We start from the raw sequence: 21570 nt of genomic DNA on the forward strand, positions 1-21570 counted from the left end.
GAGATGTAACGAGAACTATCGTAATCAGCGCTGCACCTTCGTATCTATTATATATTATATCGGATGCTGTTTTGCGGTCACTAGTGTAATACGATGTGCAATATTATCTAAACACGCCAGGTTTCTTTTTTATGATCTGAAAATGAAATTAAACGTTCTCGATTTCTTACGGAGAAGCGGCCTTTTTTTCTTTTTTACTCTTTACTACGTCCGATTAGACGCGACCGGCGATCGCGAAATCTTGATTTCGGAAAAGTCTTTCTTTTAGAATAAGGCAACACACGTCTCTACGTAGAAGGACACTGTTTGTAGATTGAGAGAACGATATTTTAATAATGCTAAATAATTTTGTGCACGAGGAAATGTTCGAAATTGCTTGAGATTATTAAATGTTTGAACATTCTGTCCTCTCAATGTGCGAAGAGTGTTATATTGTATTTCGCGTCTTACATTAATTATGAATTCGTCGCGTTTCCGCCGATGATACATTCATAATGATACATTATATTACAGTGAGATGTTGTATCTATAGTTTTAATCCACTATCGGGATGGTTGTCACAGTGGTTGTCTCTCTATATAATATTAATAATAATAATCTATACATATATATATATATATAGAGAGAGAGATCAATCTACGCAGCTTAATCTATATATATATATATATATATATATATATGTATAGATTAAGAAAACTTCCAGATTTATTTACAAGATTCGTTACAAATATTGATACAATAAATGTAATCATCATTCATAAGAGAGAATTAATTATTTTATCCGTCCGACAGGATTGATTAAAAATAAATGTAAAAGTATGGACAAAGGAGACTTCTTTCTATAGTTGGAGGCCACTACAAAATAAGTAAGTACTTCAATTAATAACGATATCTTTACAATTATTCAAATGTCAGGCAATGTTTTAGACATTTCTTAATTTAAAGTAATATATAAGTTAACGTAGTTATACGTAACATAAATAATTGTAACTATCGACTTATAATTTCACTTAGCTATTATTAATTATTAATACTAATAATTCTATCTTTTACAGGTTTACATAAACATAAGGTTTTTGCATCAATCTGGTCATCTCTCTCTCTCTCTCTCTCTCTCTCTCTCTCTCTCTCTCTTTGTACTTCAAGACCAATCATTGTTTTCAGACAAAGACTAGAACGTGTCAATGCAAGTCACGCTACAAAAAGTAAGGCTTTCTCAATCTTGGCGCAAAGTTTGTTCATTTCCGTAGGTATCGTGTACTCGGCCGCCAGAATGGCGTTCGCCACCGCAATGGTTTCCTGTACCGACCTTGCCTTGATCCAAATCTTGCCGTTCATTCCAACAGCCAGTTCGTATTTTTGATTCTTACCGAGCAATTTGAACAACGGACACTCTGGATTCAATAATTTCCTCACAAGGCTCAGGGAGCATGTAAACACCATACCGTCCGTGCCGAGTACACCCAAGTCATTCTCCTTACCCTGCGAGTCCACACACACCAATTCCGGCTCCATATCCTTGCTGGCAATGAGCAACTTGGCGAATACCACATCACCTGCTTGTATGTCAGGACGATTCTTCTTGGTGGCACCTTCAAAGGCCAAGTAAGACAATGAAGCCTGTTCACTGGCACCGATATCCACTTTGTATATGTCACCAGCCTTCTGGGTCACTATACCCACTACACTTTCACCTCGACTAGGAATGTACCTGTGCACAAAGTAGAAAAATATTTTCAAAGTGAATTAAATGTTAGATCATATAATGTAATGAGTGTCAGGTCAATTGTTTGATATCAGACGCATCCAGGAAATTGAACAATGTTTCTTACTAGAAAAAGAAGCTGCTTCTTATTGCAAGAAACATTGTTCAATTTCCTGGATGCGTCTGATATCAAATATATATATATATATATAGTGTTACACACACACACACACACATATATATACATGCTCCAGAAATAAATGTATATATACAGAAATCATACTATATCCGTAACACATTTGAAGAATTTCATATAACACACACACATTTAATCATTTCAACTTTTAAAATGCATTTATAGCATTTTGATGCGCGCATGTGCTTAATGTCAAACATTCGTACGGTATATGTTTCGTACCGTTTCTGGTAGCTGTCAACATAGTACACAGCCGGCTCGCGTTTCTTCAGGATACCCACTTTGCAAACGAATATTGCATCGTCGTCGCGACGTAGCCCGGGGCCTAGTATCACTATCTCCTTTTCATTGTTCAATGTTATATCCTTTACCCTATCCCCCGGCAGCACCACGTCGCCCTTGTTAACCTCCATCACGAAGAAATTTTACCTTCTCAAAACAAGCTGTCGAGAGAACTTGGAACAGTCCACGATTACCGGTGACTTATTCGAAAAAAACCACGTGTACGTGACCGCGAACGATTTGCCTTGTCGTAGATATGCCCATGTTAAAGGTCTGTTCTTTATAAGTTGCACTAAAACCCGCGACATACAGTGCGTTTTACTTGCTGGAAATGCACCAATCAGAATGCAGTATTTGTAGATTGCGTTCACAAACGCCACTCGGAGGATAGAGTAGCATTTAATTAACCAAGAGATCTTAGTTCTTTTTGCCTTGATTGGTCAATCAAATGCTGCTTTACCTATCGAGTAGGGTTTCCGAACGCAGTCGAGGTTACGTTCGGAAATACCACACTGAGGATAGAGCGGCATTTAATCGTTCCAATTGGAACAAAGAGAACAAAGATTTCTTCTTTATCATGACTGGTTAATTAAATGCCACTCTACTCTCAGTGCAATGTTTCCAAACGTAACCGTAGCACGCAACAATTCAGTAGTCCGATTCTGTTACTTTTAACGAAAGTTTCTTTATTGTTACGACATCGTTGCACAGTTATATAATATAAGGCAAAAAAACTGTGCAACGACAACCTAGGCTATTGACATTGTCGTTAAAAAGTCACAGAATAGGGCTGCAACATTACTCAATCGTCGTAAACGCTTGAGCTCCAGTTCGTAGATAGTTAGGGCTGAAAATCTATAGTATACGTAACATAAATTATATATCTATATATAAATATATATATGTATATATATTACTTAGCCCGCGAGAATAGAGCCGAGCAGTCCGACCGTACTTTGAGCGCATGCTCGCGCTTCTTTGTTGTATTACATATTTTTACTAAAATCGTTTCACTGTGGCAAAACACGTTTATCTTATTTCTCTATTACAATTTGAAAATGGTGTTGGAGCATTTTTGATCGCCTAAAATCACATTACTGAGAGAAATAGAGAGGGAGAAAGAGAGAGAGTAATATAAACTATAAAATTTTCAGCATTGTCAGTGAATATCAGAGCCAGAATAGGACTATTGGAGTTTGTAGGTTAATATCTACGATGATTGATGTGTGAAATCTTTAAATCGAGATGGATAATTAGACATGAAACTATTTAAATCGAAATTAAATGGATTTTAGGATTTATAATCGAAATTGTTCAATACAAAAAAGTTAGTTTAGTGTTTGGTTCTCCCCCTTTATTTCGTTATTTTCAATGTAAATATATATATTGTTGCATAAATAAATAAATAAATAAATAAATATATATATGTGTATATATATATATATATATATATATACATACATACACACACATATGTATATTTATTTATGTATGCAACAATAGATTTGGCAATACTTTATCTGTATCTAAAGCGTATAACATTTATGACAAAATTAGCATTAAGCTGTATAACGAAAAATAAAAGTGAATAACAGTTCTACAAGTGATTATCAGCCTAAAATGACGAGGAAAAGAAAAAGACAGGATTTTAACAGTGAACAATGTAACTCAAATTTAATTATGTTAGAGGATGATTCATTAAACAATGTCAGGAAAAGGTAAATGGATGTCTATAAAACTTACATTTAGACATTATATTAAAAATTAATATATATTTTAAATCAGTTTGAAGGGACCCATGAGTCTCATAGACTCTTCTGTGAGCAAAAATAAAAACAAATATATCACACCTAAATCCTTGCGGAAAAAGAGAATGCGAGAATCTAAAAGATCTCAAAACAGTAAAAAATCGCTACAAAATAGTGTAATTATTATAAACGACAGTGGAATTGACAATGAAATTGATTCAAATGACAATGATAATGCAGACCATTCAGTTATGATTGTTGAATGCAGCTCAAACACAAGTAAAACACCTGTACAACAATCATGTATACAACAAAGGAAAGGATTGGTGTGCTCTTTAAAGCAAAGGAGGAGGTCGAGCAGGATATTAAATATGTCAAGGCAGACAGACAAGGCAGATAATTCAGTTATCAGTGTGAAATGTAACCCAAAAGCAAGAACGCCTTTAAAGCTACCATATTTCCTTAGAAACAGCGAAGAAAAACGAAGACGGCTAGAAAGACAGCAAACAAAACAATTGAAGAATATTTCAATACGAAGGACAAGATCCAGTGTGATATTACTAGATAGCGACTCATCTTCTTCAGACATAGAAAACTCCTCTTTGAAAGAAAAAGATACGAATGGGGAGAATATAGGTGGGTGTTGACTTTTCTTTTTGCTAAAATGTTGGTAAACGAGCTTATTTGACTGAACACCATTTTTCCATTCCTCGTAATGTAATATGAGTTTCTTTTTCTATAGCACCATCGCAAACAAAGGATGATATTGTGGAATTATGGTCATGTCTGGATAAATCTTCCAACAAATTAAACAAGGAAATGCCTAAAGAATGTCAGGTTGATCAGACAAACAAGGAAACGCCTAAAGAATGTCAGGTTGATCAGACAAACAAGGAAACGCCTAAAGAATGTCAGGTTGATCAGACAAAAGAGAACAATATTTATATAATTGATAAAACACCAAACTGGGAGAATCTTGAATATTTAAGAATCACAAATCCCAAATGTGAAGAACAAGAGAAAGAGCAACAGTGCTTTCAGACTAAATATAATAAATATCAGAAAAATGAAAAGGAGGAAGAATCACATAAAAAGGGGGAACTGAGAGAGATAATTGTCGATGGCTGTAATGTAGCAATGGCGTATGATTCTGTTTTTATACTTTTATGCTCCCGTATGCATGCATATTTAATTTGCAATCATTTATATCGTTTTATCAATGAAGATTGTTTTAAATGGATCATCCATATCAGCCATATAATTATAACTTACACAACTTACACAATTATACAGTATTTATCCTAAATATTATATTCTACGCAAGAAATTTATAGAAATTATAAAATTTCACACACTCTCCGTGTATATCTTGTCCTTCCTTCGTATAAATTTACTTCACGTTTCAGTCATACGAATGGCAAATTCTTTTCGGAAAAAGGCATAAAATTGATGATAGATTACTTTCGATCGAGAGGCCACGTTGTAAAAGTCTTTCTACCCCAGCACGTTCGACGAAAAAATTTGCAGCTTCTCGAGAAAATGTATAAAGAGGGCATAGTCATCTTTACACCGAGTCGCAATATCGGTGGCAGATGGATTACGTCCTATGACGATCGGTGATTTTTAAAGCTTATAATAATGATCTTAAATAATAAAAATAGAAAATATACATTTATATATTATAAAAATAATTTAATTCTACATAATTGGGACATATCTCAGAACGATTATAAGTCGAGAAGTTAGCTACTTTCTTTCTCGTTACAGGTACATCCTGGAGTACGCAACTAAATGTGGAGGAATAGTTATTTCCGCGGATCAGTATAGAGACCTATATAGAATCGAGCCTAAGTGGCGCGATACGATCATTAATCGCTTGCTAACGCCTACATATGTCGGCGATTGCATTATGTTCCCGAATGATCCTCTAGGTAGATTTGGGCCTGATCTTGATACATTTTTAAGATTTTAATATAATTATAGCGATTTTTGTTGCAGCGCATACTCGAATAATTCCTTCATTTCCGTTTATTTTCTCTTTGCTACACACACCTTTCATATATATCTCAATTCAAAGAGTTGAGCAAAAGAAAAATGGTAAAACTTTTCTTTTTTTTTTTCTAAGATTTTTGCAACTGCATTTATCGAAATTTGTACAATTGAAAAGTACATTGAAACTGTGGAAACTGTGTGTTTCAATATTTAATTGCAAAGGATCACAGATGTGTAAATATTTCAAATTCTAGGTATTCTTTGTGTTCGATTGTAAGTCTCATTCCTTGATCATTAAAATATCCAATAATAATAAGTGTTTTGCTATAAATTCTCGAGAAATTGATTGAAAGGCCGAATTCTACACGTCTTAAACGTAACATATAGTAAATAAAATTGTGTATGTACAAACAGTGTGAGATTGGTAAGTAATATATGTCTGTAATAAAAAAGATATTTATACACAAGGAGTAAAATATTGCATACTACCACGTATGAAGAAAGTTATTTATTACCAAAATAAGCAAGTTACATTTTACAATACATGCGCCTACAATACGAATGTACACATTATTTAAAAAAGTAAAAAAAAAAAGTATACACAAACTTCTCTCTTATACCACGTACTCGTGGCTTTTCTTTCCTTGTGTTTCACAGCCTTCTTTGCGACGTAAATGTCGCGAAACGTGTACTTTTTTTTTATAAATAAATAAAGTACAGAAGAGAAAGAAAATAAATAGAGAGACGTATTGTCCCCCCCAAAAAAGCTCTTGTCAATAAATATATAATTTTGTATCCTACGCCGGTCTCCAACACATTCTCCCGGATTGACGCACGAAGTCCATGCTCTCTTGTGCAGATTCGCGCGCGAAACGTTGCATCGTGTTCTCGTTGTCGCCGTAACACGCGTTCGACAGTACTGCTTCGTGCCCGAATGCCGAGCTGACGGCTGAAACACGAGTGCGAGATGTACGGTTAAAAACGCAATTTAGCTAGCTTGATGAGAACTCATAAATATCAATCGTGGTGACTTGGCAAAATGAACATCTCTTACTTTACACTATCAATGTAACTGACAAACACTGACATACGCAATATTGTTTTGAATAAAATGACGCTTCTTTGGACACTACTTTTTAATACCACATTAATATAGTAATTACTCGATTTGGCGAATAACTTCCTGAGTACGTAGTCATCGTCCGTGCTCGAGACAGACTGTTCTCTATCGTCGGAACGACCCAGGCGACGACCGATCAAACAGGAGACTCGTTCACCCTCGAACATCGCGGAGACATTCTTTCTTTCTTTCTTCTTGTTTCTCTTGCGTTTGCGCGACGACTCGATCTTGTCGCCGCTCAAAACCGACTTGCTCTCTTCCTTCTCTGCGGGATTGTCGTTCGCGGTTTTCATCGGGATTAAGTCTAGCTGCTCGTCCTTGGATATATCGTTGGCCTCTGCATCGCCGCCGCTTCTTCTCTCTCCGTCTAAGCCGGCGATCAAATTCACGTCTTCGCCCGGTGAATCTTGCGTGCTAACTCGCTGAGAGCGCAACGTTTGATTCTCAGACGACTCGTCCTCCGCGACGGGAGCCTCGTTGCATCTCAGATTATTATTCTTCTCATCGTGTTTGCGCCCACCATCGCTTGCTTCCTCACCTTCGTCGCGCGTCGGCTTGGATACACTATTCGTCGCACTTATCTTCTTACTAAGGGCCGAAGCCAGTTTCCTCATCTCCTCGATCTTCTTGAGAGAAAAGCCACTAGTCGCGGGTGTCAGTTTGGATTCTCGGAACAAGTAATCGGACTCGGAAGCCTCGCCATTTATCGGTTCGTTCAGATTAAACAGCTCCACTAGATCCGACGTCCTGAACAGTCTGCGCTGACGAGGCTCGTCGAGAACCTTATTCGACAACAGTAGTTTGAAAATCTGCCTGTGGTACATCTAAAAAAAAATTTTTTTTTAAAGTAAATCGAGTTGTACAAATTTCGTACGATATTATCAAATTAATATCATTTTCTTACATTAATATACTTACTATTCGTTATCACTTTAATCTTATCACTTGTCTTTACTTATTGTTCATTATTATCACTACATTGTTATTTTTACTCAATTACTACCTTCTCTTCGATAGTGCCGGCGGTGATCAATCTATATATGGTGACTTGCTTATTCTGGCCTATCCTCCAAGCACGCGCCCTCGCTTGAGCGTCCGTCGCTGGATTCCAGTCAGGGTCGTAAATGATCACACGATTGGCACCGGTCAGATTTAATCCCAGACCTCCTACGCGCGTCGTCAGCAGAAAGACAAAATACGAAGGGTTCTATACACAGAGAAATACACGTTCGGAATACATCTTCAACTTCCGTTCAAGAAGTAACACTTGAGGCTGACGCATACATTGTTAAACGTTTGTATCACTTGCTGTCGTTGAGACATCACTGTCGCACCGTCTAGTTTCAGGTAGGTGAAACCTTCGCGTTGCAGCAAAGATTCCAAAATATGCATCATCTGGAAAAAACAATGAAATTTGTATTTCTGCTAATAGAGTTTTACATACAACGGTTTTAGAAGGAGAATAGTAGAATGTAAAATTAATACGAGACGTTGCGTTACGTTGAAAAATAGAAAGTTAATATTATTGTAAGTCGCACACCTGCTTTCCCTGAGTGAAAAGTAACACTCTGTGCCCTTGCTTCTGCCAAATTTTTAAAAGAGACCGAACAACCGTCATCTTCCCAGCTCGTTTCCAATAGCCAAACTTCTCCAATAGTTCCTCGGATAGATCAATGTCTTCCTCCGAATCCTTGAAAATGTATCAACATTTTAACATCGGTAGTTATTCAATTATCGACAATTCAGAATGTTTTCTGAATTAATTAATTCATCATAATGGTGATCTTACAAGCTGTCTCGTATATAAGAACAAGTCTGGATGATTGCATATCTTTCGTAGCGCCGACAACGCGATAAGAAACCTCGCCCTGTATCTCCCGCTCTCGTGATAATTATTTTTCTCATGCAAGATGAAGGATACGTCCTCGGAGCACAGATACTTTTTATACAACTTCTTCTGTTCGTCCGTTAAACTGCAAAATAACACCTAAAAGGATCCACAAATTTACTTGTATTTATAATAAATTGTAATATGAAGTATAGAAAGCTAAAATGATTAAAAATATGCAAATAAAAAATTATATAAGTCAGTACACAGTTCAATGTACTCTTCTGGGATGGATGTACCTGTCTTGCTAGATATACCTGTTCGTTCTTTTCGGGAAGAGTGAGATGATGCTTTACGTCCGTTTTCGTTCTCCTGAGCATGTACGGAGTAATGGTATTCTTCAGCATAGTAGCTACATGCAGGGCAGTAGCTTCCTGTAGCGGCGTCGCATTGACGTAACCGCCACGTGTGATCGGTGCTGCGCAATGCTCCAAGAACACGGGCAGAGTGCCAAGTTTGCCGGGCAGAATGAAGTCGAACAGAGACCATAGTTCCTTCAGTGAGTTTTGCATCGGACTGCCGGTCAACAGTAGCCGATGCGGTGTCTGGAGTCGCTTCACAGCTCGGCTCATCTGTAAGTGAACCGTTTCACATTAATTTAGGAAGTTATTACGTATATACGTGTGCATACGTACACATACATACATATTACGTTATGAACACTATATTTGTCAAATCAATATTTATATATTTTCAAAAGTAATATTGCTATCACTTTTTGTTTATTTTACCTTCGCTTGCGGATTACGAATCGTATGACCTTCGTCGAGGATAACATAATGCCACTGGCTAGATATGATCAAATCCTCATGTTTGAGAACGCCATTGTATGAAGTGATGAGTATTCCGCCGGTTTGCAGAGATTCTATCAGACTTTCCGGATCACCTGTGATCAAAAATAGATATGACTATTATGAGTATTAATTTAAACTGGAGGCAAATTTATTGAACAAACGTAACTTCATCATTCAAATTTTTGTCACAAATACTATAATTATAACTATTAACTAAAATAACTATATTTAATATGTATATGTATGATTATGTATAAGAACATACTATTTTATACATATAAAAGTATATATATACACACGCACACATACATATATATATATATAATAAAATATACTTTTATATTTATAGAACAGTGAAAGAGCTATTACTGGAATCATTTTTATTCCAATTTTTATATTATAATAATTTCATGGCTATCAAAATATTGATCTTGACACCTTTGTAACCGCCAGAATGATGAAGCACAACTACTCTGATGAAAGGCCACCATTCGTGAAAATGTTTCACCCATTGCTCCATTAAAGTAGCAGGACATACGATTATAGTCGGGCCCAAACTCCTATATCTGTAAAATGTGTACGTAATATTAATATTTCGACTGATATATTCGTAATACACAAATATTTTTAACATTCTATAAGGTACTTCTATGTACCTTCCATTATGAGAAAGCAATTCGCTGCAGTCTATGCCTGCGAGGAAAGCGATAACTTGTACAGTTTTTCCTAAACCCATTTCATCGCCCAGCAAACCGCCCAACTTACGCCCATGCAATTCCCATAGCCACCGAACTGCAACCTTCTGATACCTGTAATATAAAGTTTAACATTTTTTTTAAATACAGTATATAAAATTAATCATTAGAGATGGATAAATTATTTAAATTCTCCGATTTGCATCATACCTGTACAACCTTTTCCAAATACTTTGGGGCACTTTAAACAAATTATCAAGTTTATGCATTGCCTCATCTTTGGGATAACTGCTCGTTGCCATTCTTTCCTTAAACACTCGATTGTCCCCGTCATCTCGAGCTGGATAAGTTAAAAAAAATCTTTTAATTAATGATAAAGTAACAAAGCTATGAAAGTAACAGAATTAAAAAGTTAGTAATAAGAAAATGCGAGTAAGGCTAAAATAAATTATAAATTATAAATCATCAATAAAAACTATAAACTATAACAATAATGTGTAATTATAAAGGACATCATTCCTTATCATAATATGCAGTATATTTACTTTTTCTTGTACGTTTGACTCCTGATTTTACTGAGACTTTCTTTCCTTTAGACAATATTTTGTCATCTGCATCTGTAAAAATATTTTATTCTTTTATTGATGGAAATATATTTTTTTAAGTGCATTGAACGTTGTATATCAATATCATATAATGTTACCTGATCCTACTTCATTGTCACTGGGAACATATTCACTTTCTGAACTGTTGTCCAAAATCTCATGTATCATATTTGAGGAATCTGTATCATTTACATTTTGCAAGCAATTATCTTTAGTATTTTTGACATATCTGGAGGATTTGTGAGATCTCTTATGTATTTTTGCCTCGGCACTAGGCAGCTTTGGTTTCTTGTTTGGTATCTCATTGTCCTTTTCCTTAGGGATGCTTTTCAATTTTCTTTTCTGTTCAGCAAGAGCAGCTTGCTGTTTAAAATATTTTTCAAGATCTAGCAGCTGAGCACCTGATTTTGAGCTAAAGATATAACATTACTTTCCTTTCAATCCAATAATTAAGTTACATAATAAAGATTGATACGTTTGTATAACGATGATAACATATTAAAATGCCATCGAATTAAATTTATTCTAAAATTTAAATTAACGGAACATTATGTTAGACAAAATATATCAATTATATTACCCTTCTTTCTCTAAAGCAGACTGATTGAATATTGCCTCGAAAGGTGTAATTTCACCAATTTCAACTTGCTTTTGCAATTCCGCTCTGTGATCCTTCTTGACATCAATTTCCCTACTTTCTCTAATCTCCGATCTTGCATCAGCTTCTTGTTTTCCTACCAAGGGCTGGTTGTTTGAGCTTACGGCACATTTAATGCGCTCAGATACCTCTCGCAGAACACTGTCCTCTGTTTTCACAGACACGATCTACACACAAGCATTGATATCTTCTTAATAAAAAAAAGAATATTTCACAACACACACGTGTGCTCGCACGACAATTACACCTGTCACTCAATTACCTCATGTAAGTCCCCAGGAAGTTCTCCGTCGGAAATATCTCCAGGAAGCTCTTCATCAGACATGCCTCCAGTCGCGTTATCATCAATGTTCGCAACACTCTCATTATTTACCGTCTCTGCCATAATGTGGAATCACATAACGTTGCGACCTATGCAAACATTTACTCGTGCCAAGGCCAACATAACCGCATTCTGGATATGTTTGTTGTGAGGAACCGCGCACTCACATCCGGTACCGGCTATTAGTTGCGCGTAACGATCGATTCATCGAAATATTGGATACGAGATGCGTTGCAAAACTCATCAAAAGAAGTGTCGCAACTTTTTCGTCGCTAACCACACTACATTGGATATCCAATGAGAGGATCCATTTACTGGGTATCGATCACATAACCTTTCTCCTGGAGCGGAAATGTGAAAAGTGTATTAAAATTAGAAAATTTATACTTTTCACAAATTCACGCCAGAGGAAGAAACTAATCCCCAAGGAGATTACGAATCTCTTCTTCTCTAGCGTGAACTCATGGAAATTTTCTAATTTCAAAACATTTCACATTCCCGTCCTAGAGGAAAAATCACGTGACGATACTCTAGAGACAAAATGTCGCTAACTAGAGAACTTTAGAGAACAAACTTTACTATTGGACATCGGACAGTCGCACATCGGATGTCGCGTGCAGTGCGAACTCTGGCATAACAGAGCGCATCCCTCGCAACGGGAAGACCAATCGCGCGGCCTGTGGATCGCGGGCGAATCGCGAAGTTCGAAACGTCGCCCTTAGGTCGTGCACTGAGTGAGAACGCGAGATCGACGCGGTGTCGAACCTTGGTGCTCCGAGTTCACGCAGCGCAACGCGTTGATTGTACCGCACGGACAATTGGGCGTACGTATCCACGTACGAGCGTCGACAGCCGCGAGACGCGTCGTCTCACCAAAGATCGCCGCCGCCGTCGGGTTCGTCGTTGTCATTGCGATAATGCCATCAGCGCGAGCGACGCGTCTGATCGAGGCACGCGCGAATGAACCGAGTCCCTGGTCGGAAACGAAGGAACAATTGCACGGCGCGTGCACGCACATAGACGCGCGCGTATTGTCGGCCGTGTGTACACATACACATACACGCATATATATATATACATGTCGCGTTACGATACGTCACGCCAGCGCAACTTCTAGCTATTCCGATTTTTTCTTTCCTCTCCTTCTCGCTCGACCTCTCGAATTTTGCGCGTTCTTTCGCACGGCAATCGCCATCATAAATAATCTCCGCAAATAATCGCGACGTGAGAGACATACTCACATCGTCGCGTCGAAATGCGACGATCCGACCGGAACGATCGAACCGTCGCGTCTCTTTATCTCTCCCCTTCCCCTTTTCCGTCCCCCTTCTCTCTCGCGCGCTCTCGCTTACACACACACACACACACACACGCTCTCATACGGAGGCGCATACACACACACACACACATTCCCTCACTCTCTCTCTCTCGCACGCTATCTGTTTCTCATTTGCAACAGCAGCGGACGATCGTGACGAATACTCCCGCATACATATGATGCTCTGTCTTAAGGCGCGATAATAATTGCCGCCTGGGTATGTACATTCGCAGGCTTTTCATATATTACATCCAAGACTCCGTGGTTAATCCGTGAATGATCAGGGAGTGTGTGTTGCAAAAAGGGACTCGGTGCTCTCGCGTCGATCACTGCTCCTTCGCGAATCCGCCGCCGCCGCCACCTCCCGCTGTTTCCGTTCGCGACGCTCGGCAGGCTACTGTCCCCCGGACAACGCGATGTTTTGCTCTGCGAGAGTAGAGGTATTCCATACTTTGTTGACAATGTTTGTCGGTTAACTCAGGAAAATCGAAGTACCTCGTTAGCTCGTCACTGAGCTAACTCTCACGATGATATTTGGGACTCGATGCCGACAAATGCTCATTAACGCAGCGTGATGCCGCGTTAGCGGTGCTCGTCAGTTTCTAAAAGAAAGGAAAAGCTCACGAGACAGCGAAAGTACGGTGTTGTATACCGACGAATAACGTACGTTCGTGGTAAACGATATCATATGGCTTTGTGTTTCTCAGTCAAAAATACCCGGGCATTATTCTCTCTCTCTCTCTCTCTCTCTCTCATAGTATGGAATACAATAATGGGAATAAAGACAGATGAAAAGGTGAAGATATGTATCTTAACCTTTTGATTTCCCATACATCTTGCAGCTGCACCATTGTTCTAACTTGTACTTGGCTCAATCATTTTGGCAGTTCAACACCATCAAGCACTGTCTGGGCTAAACTGATTGCTTGCGACGTGTCCGAGGCTGACGACTGTTGTCCTAGCGATTGAATCTTGGCTAAGTATTAGCGAGGAATAATTTCATGTTCTTGTTTTGCATGTCTAGTTTTAAGAAGCTGAGCCTCGTCTCTTGAACTGCACAAAAAGAAGCAAACGATCGGAAACCATGGAGTCGTCGGACAGAAAGAATGTTTATCTAAAAACCGGCGACAGCTCATTAAACTCAGGAATGAGAGACACCATGATCGTTGGCCAGGCCAACATGCAGCCAGGTATAGATATCATAAACTGATATCGCTGCATCGATTTTGTCGCGCATCATCAAGCTGTTTTATCTTATCATAACTTTTACAAGTTATCCTTCTTCATTTTGTGCCTCGTCTTCCTCTTTCTCATACAGTCTCTCCTTTCAGAGTGCGGAGAGGGCGTGATGAAACAGAACGTGTCCAGCGTCTCCTCCAATCAGGCGAAGTGGTCCAATACTCAGAGTAAGAATTTCATCATCGGCACGGTGCCTGTGAAGAACGAGGTGCGATTTTAGAGAACGGCATAACCACCTGAATCAACTTTCAACGATACTTATAACTAATAGTGACGCACTCTTTGTAGATCGTGCATCTGGAAGATGGTGCGCATTGTAACAACAAGAAAATGTACTACTACGATAGACACTACACTGGTCACGAGGAGCCAGAGAGACCGACGCGCAGAGGAACGAAGAGATACAGGGACAAGGACGCACCGAAACGGGCGCTGTACGTAGGCATCTAAGAGGGTTTCGAGACGTTCGATTAGTCTCCCGTGTAGTTGTCAGTCTCTCGAAGGAACCGTGCTTCCTGTGCGAACGTGGTCAGGGTTGCCTCGGTATGAAAAAACGCTACTAAGGAAATCGACGTTACTAAAAATGTGAGGTCTATTGGAAGCTGTGAAACTCTCTTAGGTCTCTGCGCGCGTAAACGTCGAAGATGGGAGTTTAGTTTGGGAATGCGCTCTTATATCAATCTGTTGCCGTAGGTCCGCATTCTTCTACTTCTGCCAAGAGCTGCGCGGTAAGATGAGGGAATTGCACCCTGAGATGGGAGTGGGCGAAATCGCGAAGGAACTAGGAAAATTGTGGATGAGCACGGACCTGCAGACCAAGTCCAAGTACATGGCAATCGCGGAGGAGGACAGAGCCCGATACGAGAGGGTGTGTTGCAATATTTATACGTTAATTACAATTGATCGTTTCTCTGAAGAGATACGATGTGAATTCGATGGACCATCATCGTATCATCAACGATTTTCAATGTGTAGGAAATAATCGCTTACAATAAGAGAGTGAAAAATTACGATCCTGAGGAAGTTGGAACTGTATAAGTCAATCCAGAGATTCACGTCGGATGGTTGGAAGGAAAAATAAGAAGAAGAAGAAGAAGAAAAGGAAGAGGAGGAAAGACTACTTATTCTCTCATTCGAGCACTTGTCACTGGTTATTTGCAAGTGCGCGATACTTTTACTAACCTAGTATTACTGTCACTCGTTGTATATATTATGTACACTGTTGAAAAGGAACAGAAAGAAATTCATTCGTTTAACGTGCAAAAATTCGATTCATACTCGTAGCGTGGCAAACAGGCGAGACAGATTTCGGCTAGACGAGAGTTCCATTTTATAACGAATTCCTCTATCATGCAAGGGCTATTACTACCATACATGACTAACGTGTGCTAATATATAAAAATATATATACATACTATATATACACACACACGCATACACAAAGGATGCTTTTTAGGATTTATCAATTTAACTGTGCCAGAACGCTTTGCGAGTAAAAATATAAAAAAGAATGTTATATAAAATAGAATGCTATTCTATTTTGTATTTCTGTTATAACTTTTTAATAAAGCACTTTTATAGTCACCTCTTAAATATTTCTAACCGTAGAATACGTTGGCACAGTTCATCTGATAAAACCTTCAGCATCCTTTATACATTTATCGACAAAATCTAATATGAGATATGTAATAAATCTTAGCGGTAGTAGAAGTTAATGGTAAATAATTCAAGTAACAATAGCTATACCACTGTGCTGCATTAATATTGAATAGCAACGTAATCATAATCGATTCTGGCAATGTCTGAGAGTAACGAGGACGAAGAAATTGCATACTGCAACGCAATATTACGCGTTATTATAGCGCGTTAATATTAATAGAATTAATGGTAGAACGCTTCGCTGACATGTAATAAGTTAACGAATAAGAGAGATTAATCAGAAGGAGAAGGAATAGGGAGACGCGAGGCGGATGCGATTTAGCACAGCCTCCTTTTCGCAAGACAATTCTACTGGGATTAATATACCTGTATAATTTCGTTGAGTTCATGTTTTTTGATACCATATGCACGTACTCTGATGATTCTTGTGCTTGTTTGTGCGAATTAATAAAATGCAATATTCATTATAAAATCCTGTTTCATGCAGTGTCCGAGAAACGCGATGAACTCACCGAAGTCCGTAATGCGACAAAACCACGTACAACGTAATATTATATAAATTTTTCATGACAAGAGCATTAGAGATCATTCTTGCTTCTCACAACAATATTCATCGTCGACATACGCGAGTTTTTGTGCAATTTAAGTAACAGCTAAACGACGTATAAAATTGAAAAGTTCGATCGTTTAACAAAGCCAATTAGTAATAATATAGTAACAGTAATACATACTCTACTTTGATAACGAGAAAAAACGAAAAAGAGAGCGTGCAGAAGAGAATGCATTATAGTAAAAGTCGCACAGAGTAAACGTTGTACAGAGCATTGCTTGTCTGTTAATCACATACACATTTGTATAAGATTATATACAAGTAGATAGTAATATGTTGCTTTTCTAGCATGCTCCGATTGGAGGATAATGTTTCAAGGAAAAAGCATCATTTATTAATTTAAAACATATGCAAAGATTTCTGGATGAATTTGCTTAAGTCATTGTGAAACACAAAATTTCATATTTTTGAAAATAATATTTCATTTTTAGTGGAATAAGTCTGATAACGTGTTGAAAATTATAAGAGACTGCTGCAGTGTTTCTTAAGATGTTAACACAAATGTTATGTTTATTTCATGTACCAGCAATCCAACCTAACTTAGCTATTAATTATATAATATTGTCTTAAATATTAATTACATAATATTGTCTTATATATTGTCTCACAAATCTCATCATAGAGAAACACCGCAATCCACCTTGGGATGGGTGTTCTCTACCTGCTAGAAGTTTGAAGTAAAACACGTCACAAAAATGTTGATGTATTTTGATCATAATGTCAGTTTTATCTTCTTGGTCCTAAAATGCGAAATGATAAATCCTCTACTCTCAAGTTTTGCGGATCTAAATTCAACTTTGGATGTGCAACCTTCAGTCTCTTTTTCACAATCATATTTACGTCGATCAATAGGTGCGATATATCGAAAGCTGCCATCTTGTTTCTCCGCATGACAGTAGTGGTTTGTTCCTTTTAACTGCACCGTTGAACGGGTGCAATAAGTTAGAATGAAAAGAAAAATTTGTTTCAGCAACGTAGCTAAAAAGAACAGACCATAGGAGACAAAACAGGTTAGCTGCTCTCGGAAATAGCTTATAGATTATAAAAAAGAAAGAGGTTAGTACAAAATGACGAGTGAAGCATAGCTTGGACGCTCACGGCCATATATTGGAATTAGCAAAAAAGTCAATTGACAAGCTATAACGATAATTCATCCACAGGCAGAAACGATATGGCGTTGAATCACGTGATTTAGCTAGCCAATCAGACGGTTTCCCTCAATGTCGCTTCTCTATTATCTAGAACTCTACGATGTTGTTTGAACATATATTTGCGCGCTCAGCTGTTTGACCTCAGCTGCCACCAGAATGTCGCACAGTTCATATATTGAATTTTCCTAAGAGGTATGCAGAATGATAATTACGAATAATCTTTCTTTGGTCGGTTATATAATGTCGAAAAGTATATGGCAACATTATTTGTATGATGTAAATTCGTACTTGGTTAAGAGTGGAACTAAATCTGCGTATTTGATAGAATAGGTAAAAAAAATAGTAAGCATTTTCATGTTAAAATATACACATATGTACACGTGCATACATACGTATATATATACATTTTTTTTCGTTTTGGAATTATACATATATATATACATTTGTATTCCATATATATATGTGCACATATATCTCAAATATCTGTATAATGTATATGTAGTAATTATGACATCTGATATATTATATACATATATACTTCTATACATAGTATTTCTCTTATAAAATACATGTGTATTAACAAGTAAAAACAGACATGTTATCATATGACTTATTCTATAAGTTACTGCGTGGTCGATCGATAGATTATTAGAATAGAGCAGCCACGTTGACGCCAGGCTACGTCGTGTCACTACTGCTCAAACCATTCTTCTGATCGAGCTTGTTCGCATTGGTCTTGACCGTATATATGAAAAAGGTCAGGGCTTCCTTCTCCACCACTGGGATAGTTTTGAAATGCTTCATGAGAGTCTGCGACACAAATTTGGTGGAGGTTAACATTTAGAATTACATTTCCATAGAACTTTTTTACAGAAAATATTTAGTAAAGAAAGAGGGTACTTATATATATTACCAATTATTTATATATATAAAATTATATATATAGTATAATTTTATATAATTTGTCAGTTTGAAACGTTTGTAGTCATATTCCTACCAGAAATAATTGTTTATGAAGATAAAACAGTATACTTACATCTGCCAACTGAGCTTTATTGAGCCCTGGGCGTGTGGAAACCTTATAATGCCTTTTATATCGCCTCAGAGTGCCGACTTGCAGTTGAAAGAGATCGACTTCCGGAAGATCATTATCAGTTTCACCCGAATCCTCCTCGGAATCCTTGCGTCTCCGCTGCTGCTGCTGTTTAGTCCTTGCACACTGGATCACTTGTTTATGGTAGTCGCAAATGTATGTGTGACGTGCCTAAATATAACATAAATGTAACATTTTTATGTATAAGTACGCATGCACAATTCCTCTAAACATGTGCTTTGTAGCAACTTAAATGTCAGGTAGATATTTTTTGTTTCCAATCACAAGCTTCAAATTCAATTAGCAATTTTGTGAACATTTGAAAATGGAGAAATCTGCTGTTTCATGGTAAATTTTCTTCTTTAGTCACTAAAACTGAGTAATCAATCGATGCAACATAAGTTGTATTATCGTTTTATCGAGAAAATTGTTCTACACCGTTTTTTCGTCCACGCCTCAACAGCAGAGAAAAATCTCTGTCGTTTTACATACTTGCCTGTCTTACCAATTTCAACAATGTGCCAATTGTAATCGAAATTTCACGTCGCTCCTGCTGCCAAGAGCGGCATCTTTGCGCCTCCAAAAAAAAATGCGTGGAAGAAATTTCCCACGTGTGAAATAAATCTTTCGGAATATATCCTCAAATCCCCATGTGCTTCTGTCGTTTACTAATGTGATGCCCGTGCTCGAAAATGAGTGGGCTGTAATATTTATCACATATATCGTATGACGCATATGTGTAACGTGCGTAATGACTACAAACCATGTGATCAAGATTGAGCTTGAGTCGCCGTTGTGTGACGGTCTTCTGGATACGTTTGCTGTAAGACGCGTTGCCAGCCGGGCGAAAGCATTGCTCGCCCTCGTCGACGAGGCAACAGATCTGATCGGCCGCTCCTCGAGAATCTTCCTCGCCGGTGCTGAATCCGTTCATTCTATCACGTTGATGCTGACGCTGTTGCCGACTACCCAAGTTGCGCGTTCCGTTGTAGGTACCGAAGACGCGTATCAAAAGTCGATCGGCCGGTCAAGTTACGACACTGACAACAAGCTTGACGTCGCTCGCCTTCGCGCATAATTCCGTCCCGCGCTCTCACCCGATGCAGTCATTCGCGCGGCAGGAGGTGCGCCCGTCTCGCCCGCCCGCCCGCTTACCGGCCGATGTGCGCTTCTTCGTAGGGATGCTCGGAGAACTGACACTTAGCGGGACGCCACGGGGCGCATCGCGAAGCCGGAATTAGAATCCGCAACCAGTCTCGGCAACTTCGCGCCTCGCTCAGCCGACGAGCGTCGAAAGCGCGCAGCGCGTTAGAACGCAGCGAGTTCGCGCTCGTTGATTATCGTCTCTTGAGCTACGCCGAATTTTCACCATATACCGGTGCTCGACACGCGGTAACAGCCGTCCGCGCGATATCACACAGCGGGAAAGAAATTCAACGACAGAGCGAAACGCACACCCGCCAGCCTGTGTTGTACTGCGCGTTCATCCACTGTTTCAACCTCCCCCGTCGCCCCCCGGTTCATCAAGCCGGCTACGTCGCGAACACGAGTAGACGCGCCATCGCCGCGGTGCCGACCGTCCGTCGCTCCTTGCCGCGCGCGAGCCGAGACAGGTGTGCCAGTCGATCTGGTGATTTCCCGGCGGCGCGCAGATGCCGGGGCTCGCTCGGCGCGCGCGCTGGTGTTCTCTGCGCGCGCAGTTGGCGGCGCTGCTCAGCCCTCCGCCGCGACGTTCCCGGTCCGATGGCTCCATCTACTATAGAAACGGTGCCTAACCTCAACGTTTTCGCGTACTCGGCCGTAAGGACGAGTCGGCACGCGAAACGATACGCGATATCCGGGTCCGCTCATGAGACGTGCAGATCTTGACCGGGGCCGTCGCGAAAACCGCGATCGCGGCCGCATTCGTCGCCGCGCGAGCCGCTTCGCACACACGCATTTTCCCGCCCTTTCGGCCGGCCGACATTTTATCTGGTGGGGGCGAAAAAGAAACGCACCAAAACATAAAAGGTCGGCGCTGATTGGCTTACTTTTTGCGGCTTATCTGAAATAGGCCAATGGTAATGGAGATTTTCCCCGTACGTTGTCCGTATGCCGCACGAGTAGCGTGGGGTCGCGATATTCGAAGCCGAGAGAATCCTTTTAGCCGTTGTGGATCCCGAATATTCAGGTAAGAAAAATCGAGAATATTTTCGTTATTGCGCGTTGACAGATCCGACGAACGTGTCGCGTACTCACCAGCCGTTCGTCCGCGCCGCGCGACCCGCCCTACGCGAGCTCGTCCGCTGGCCGTGGCCTGCTACCGTGCTGCGTTCGCGTACGTATACCTTTTATTTCCGTAGAACCGTCACACGGCAGCAAATGGCTGCCCGGGTGGACGTGCCGTGTCGCGTCGTGTCGTGCCGCGCGCCTACGCGTCTCTCGGTTGCGTCGCGCGTCGTTATTTCGCGCGACGAACAAGCGAACGACGTGTACGGCGAGAGAGCATCGTGTCG

The 21570-nt window shown here is 39.4% G+C and overlaps 5 protein-coding genes across 15 annotated transcripts; 2 read left to right on the forward strand and 3 right to left on the reverse strand.

Annotated features, from left to right (window-relative positions):
• Positions 1-871: 871 nt before the first annotated feature.
• Positions 872-2488, reverse strand: LOC106744125 (exosome complex component RRP40). Its single transcript, XM_014618589.1, has 2 exons — positions 2124-2488; positions 872-1711 (listed from the first exon to the last, which is right to left on the reverse strand). The coding sequence occupies exons 1-2, from the start codon at positions 2312-2314 to the stop codon at positions 1192-1194; spliced, it is 711 nt and encodes a 236-aa protein (XP_014474075.1). The 5' UTR covers positions 2315-2488; the 3' UTR covers positions 872-1191.
• A 600-nt stretch (positions 2489-3088) lies between these two features.
• LOC106744136 (probable ribonuclease ZC3H12B) lies at positions 3089-6362 on the forward strand. Of its 9 annotated transcripts, none has more exons than XM_014618609.1 (7): positions 3089-3556; positions 3779-3901; positions 3969-4567; positions 4674-5073; positions 5338-5547; positions 5699-5862; positions 5930-6362. In XM_014618609.1, exons 2-7 carry the CDS (start codon positions 3804-3806, stop codon positions 6175-6177), a joined length of 1719 nt encoding a protein of 572 aa, XP_014474095.1. In that variant the 5' UTR covers positions 3089-3556; positions 3779-3803; the 3' UTR covers positions 6178-6362. The 9 variants fall into 9 exon arrangements, with proteins under 9 accessions (XP_014474095.1, XP_014474098.1, XP_014474100.1 ...); XM_014618612.1 differs by having other exon boundaries at positions 3089-3385; XM_014618614.1 differs by having other exon boundaries at positions 3089-3312.
• A 54-nt stretch (positions 6363-6416) lies between these two features.
• Positions 6417-12204, reverse strand: LOC106744135 (DNA excision repair protein ERCC-6-like). The gene is made up of 15 exons (XM_014618608.1): positions 11946-12204; positions 11606-11850; positions 11124-11437; positions 10966-11037; positions 10631-10760; positions 10382-10534; positions 10164-10291; positions 9663-9817; positions 9189-9503; positions 8833-9030; positions 8584-8733; positions 8328-8438; positions 8047-8250; positions 7087-7867; positions 6417-6872 (listed from the first exon to the last, which is right to left on the reverse strand). Exons 1-15 carry the CDS (start codon positions 12066-12068, stop codon positions 6721-6723), a joined length of 3231 nt encoding a protein of 1076 aa, XP_014474094.1. The 5' UTR covers positions 12069-12204; the 3' UTR covers positions 6417-6720.
• A 517-nt stretch (positions 12205-12721) lies between these two features.
• Positions 12722-17549, forward strand: LOC106744142 (putative high mobility group protein B1-like 1). 3 transcript variants are annotated; one of them, XM_014618628.1, is made up of 6 exons: positions 12722-12829; positions 14348-14513; positions 14655-14770; positions 14851-14996; positions 15256-15430; positions 15538-17549. In XM_014618628.1, exons 2-6 carry the CDS (start codon positions 14408-14410, stop codon positions 15598-15600), a joined length of 606 nt encoding a protein of 201 aa, XP_014474114.1. In that variant the 5' UTR covers positions 12722-12829; positions 14348-14407; the 3' UTR covers positions 15601-17549. The 3 variants fall into 3 exon arrangements, with proteins under 3 accessions (XP_014474114.1, XP_014474115.1, XP_014474116.1); XM_014618629.1 differs by lacking the exon at positions 12722-12829 and adding an exon at positions 13432-13540; XM_014618630.1 differs by lacking the exon at positions 12722-12829 and adding an exon at positions 13594-13763.
• Positions 17550-18479: 930 nt separating this feature from the next.
• LOC106744122 (histone deacetylase complex subunit SAP30 homolog) lies at positions 18480-21226 on the reverse strand. Its single transcript, XM_014618587.1, has 3 exons — positions 19839-21226; positions 19019-19246; positions 18480-18792 (listed from the first exon to the last, which is right to left on the reverse strand). Exons 1-3 carry the CDS (start codon positions 20007-20009, stop codon positions 18661-18663), a joined length of 531 nt encoding a protein of 176 aa, XP_014474073.1. The 5' UTR covers positions 20010-21226; the 3' UTR covers positions 18480-18660.
• Between the last annotated feature and the right edge of the window lie 344 nt (positions 21227-21570).

The sequence above is a fragment of the Dinoponera quadriceps genome, unplaced genomic scaffold (genome assembly GCF_001313825.1).
Source record: "Dinoponera quadriceps isolate SergipeBrazil2010 unplaced genomic scaffold, ASM131382v1 scaffold1290, whole genome shotgun sequence".
In the NCBI taxonomy this organism is placed as follows: Eukaryota; Metazoa; Arthropoda; class Insecta; order Hymenoptera; family Formicidae; genus Dinoponera; species Dinoponera quadriceps.

Coding starts and splice junctions, on each gene's coding strand:
- LOC106744125 (XM_014618589.1), bottom strand. CDS start 2,314: ATGGAGGTTAACAAGGGCGACGTGGTGCTGCCGGGGGATAGGGTAAAG. Junction 1,712..2,123: donor GTTGACAGCTACCAGAAACG/GTACGAAACATA, acceptor CTTTGTGCACAG/GTACATTCCTAGTCGAGGTG.
- LOC106744135 (XM_014618608.1), bottom strand. CDS start 12,068: ATGGCAGAGACGGTAAATAATGAGAGTGTTGCGAACATTGATGATAAC. Junction 10,761..10,965: donor AGTCAAACGTACAAGAAAAA/GTAAATATACTG, acceptor TAACTTATCCAG/CTCGAGATGACGGGGACAAT. Junction 8,734..8,832: donor TCTTATATACGAGACAGCTT/GTAAGATCACCA, acceptor TACATTTTCAAG/GATTCGGAGGAAGACATTGA.
- LOC106744142 (XM_014618628.1), top strand. CDS start 14,408: ATGGAGTCGTCGGACAGAAAGAATGTTTATCTAAAAACCGGCGACAGC. Junction 14,514..14,654: donor CCAGGCCAACATGCAGCCAG/GTATAGATATCA, acceptor CTCTCCTTTCAG/AGTGCGGAGAGGGCGTGATG. Junction 15,431..15,537: donor ACAGAGCCCGATACGAGAGG/GTGTGTTGCAAT, acceptor TTCAATGTGTAG/GAAATAATCGCTTACAATAA.
- LOC106744136 (XM_014618609.1), top strand. CDS start 3,804: ATGACGAGGAAAAGAAAAAGACAGGATTTTAACAGTGAACAATGTAAC. Junction 3,902..3,968: donor TTAAACAATGTCAGGAAAAG/GTAAATGGATGT, acceptor ATTTTAAATCAG/TTTGAAGGGACCCATGAGTC. Junction 4,568..4,673: donor TACGAATGGGGAGAATATAG/GTGGGTGTTGAC, acceptor CTTTTTCTATAG/CACCATCGCAAACAAAGGAT.
- LOC106744122 (XM_014618587.1), bottom strand. CDS start 20,009: ATGAACGGATTCAGCACCGGCGAGGAAGATTCTCGAGGAGCGGCCGAT. Junction 19,247..19,838: donor AGCTCAATCTTGATCACATG/GTTTGTAGTCAT, acceptor TGTTATATTTAG/GCACGTCACACATACATTTG. Junction 18,793..19,018: donor ATAAAGCTCAGTTGGCAGAT/GTAAGTATACTG, acceptor TTTGTGTCGCAG/ACTCTCATGAAGCATTTCAA.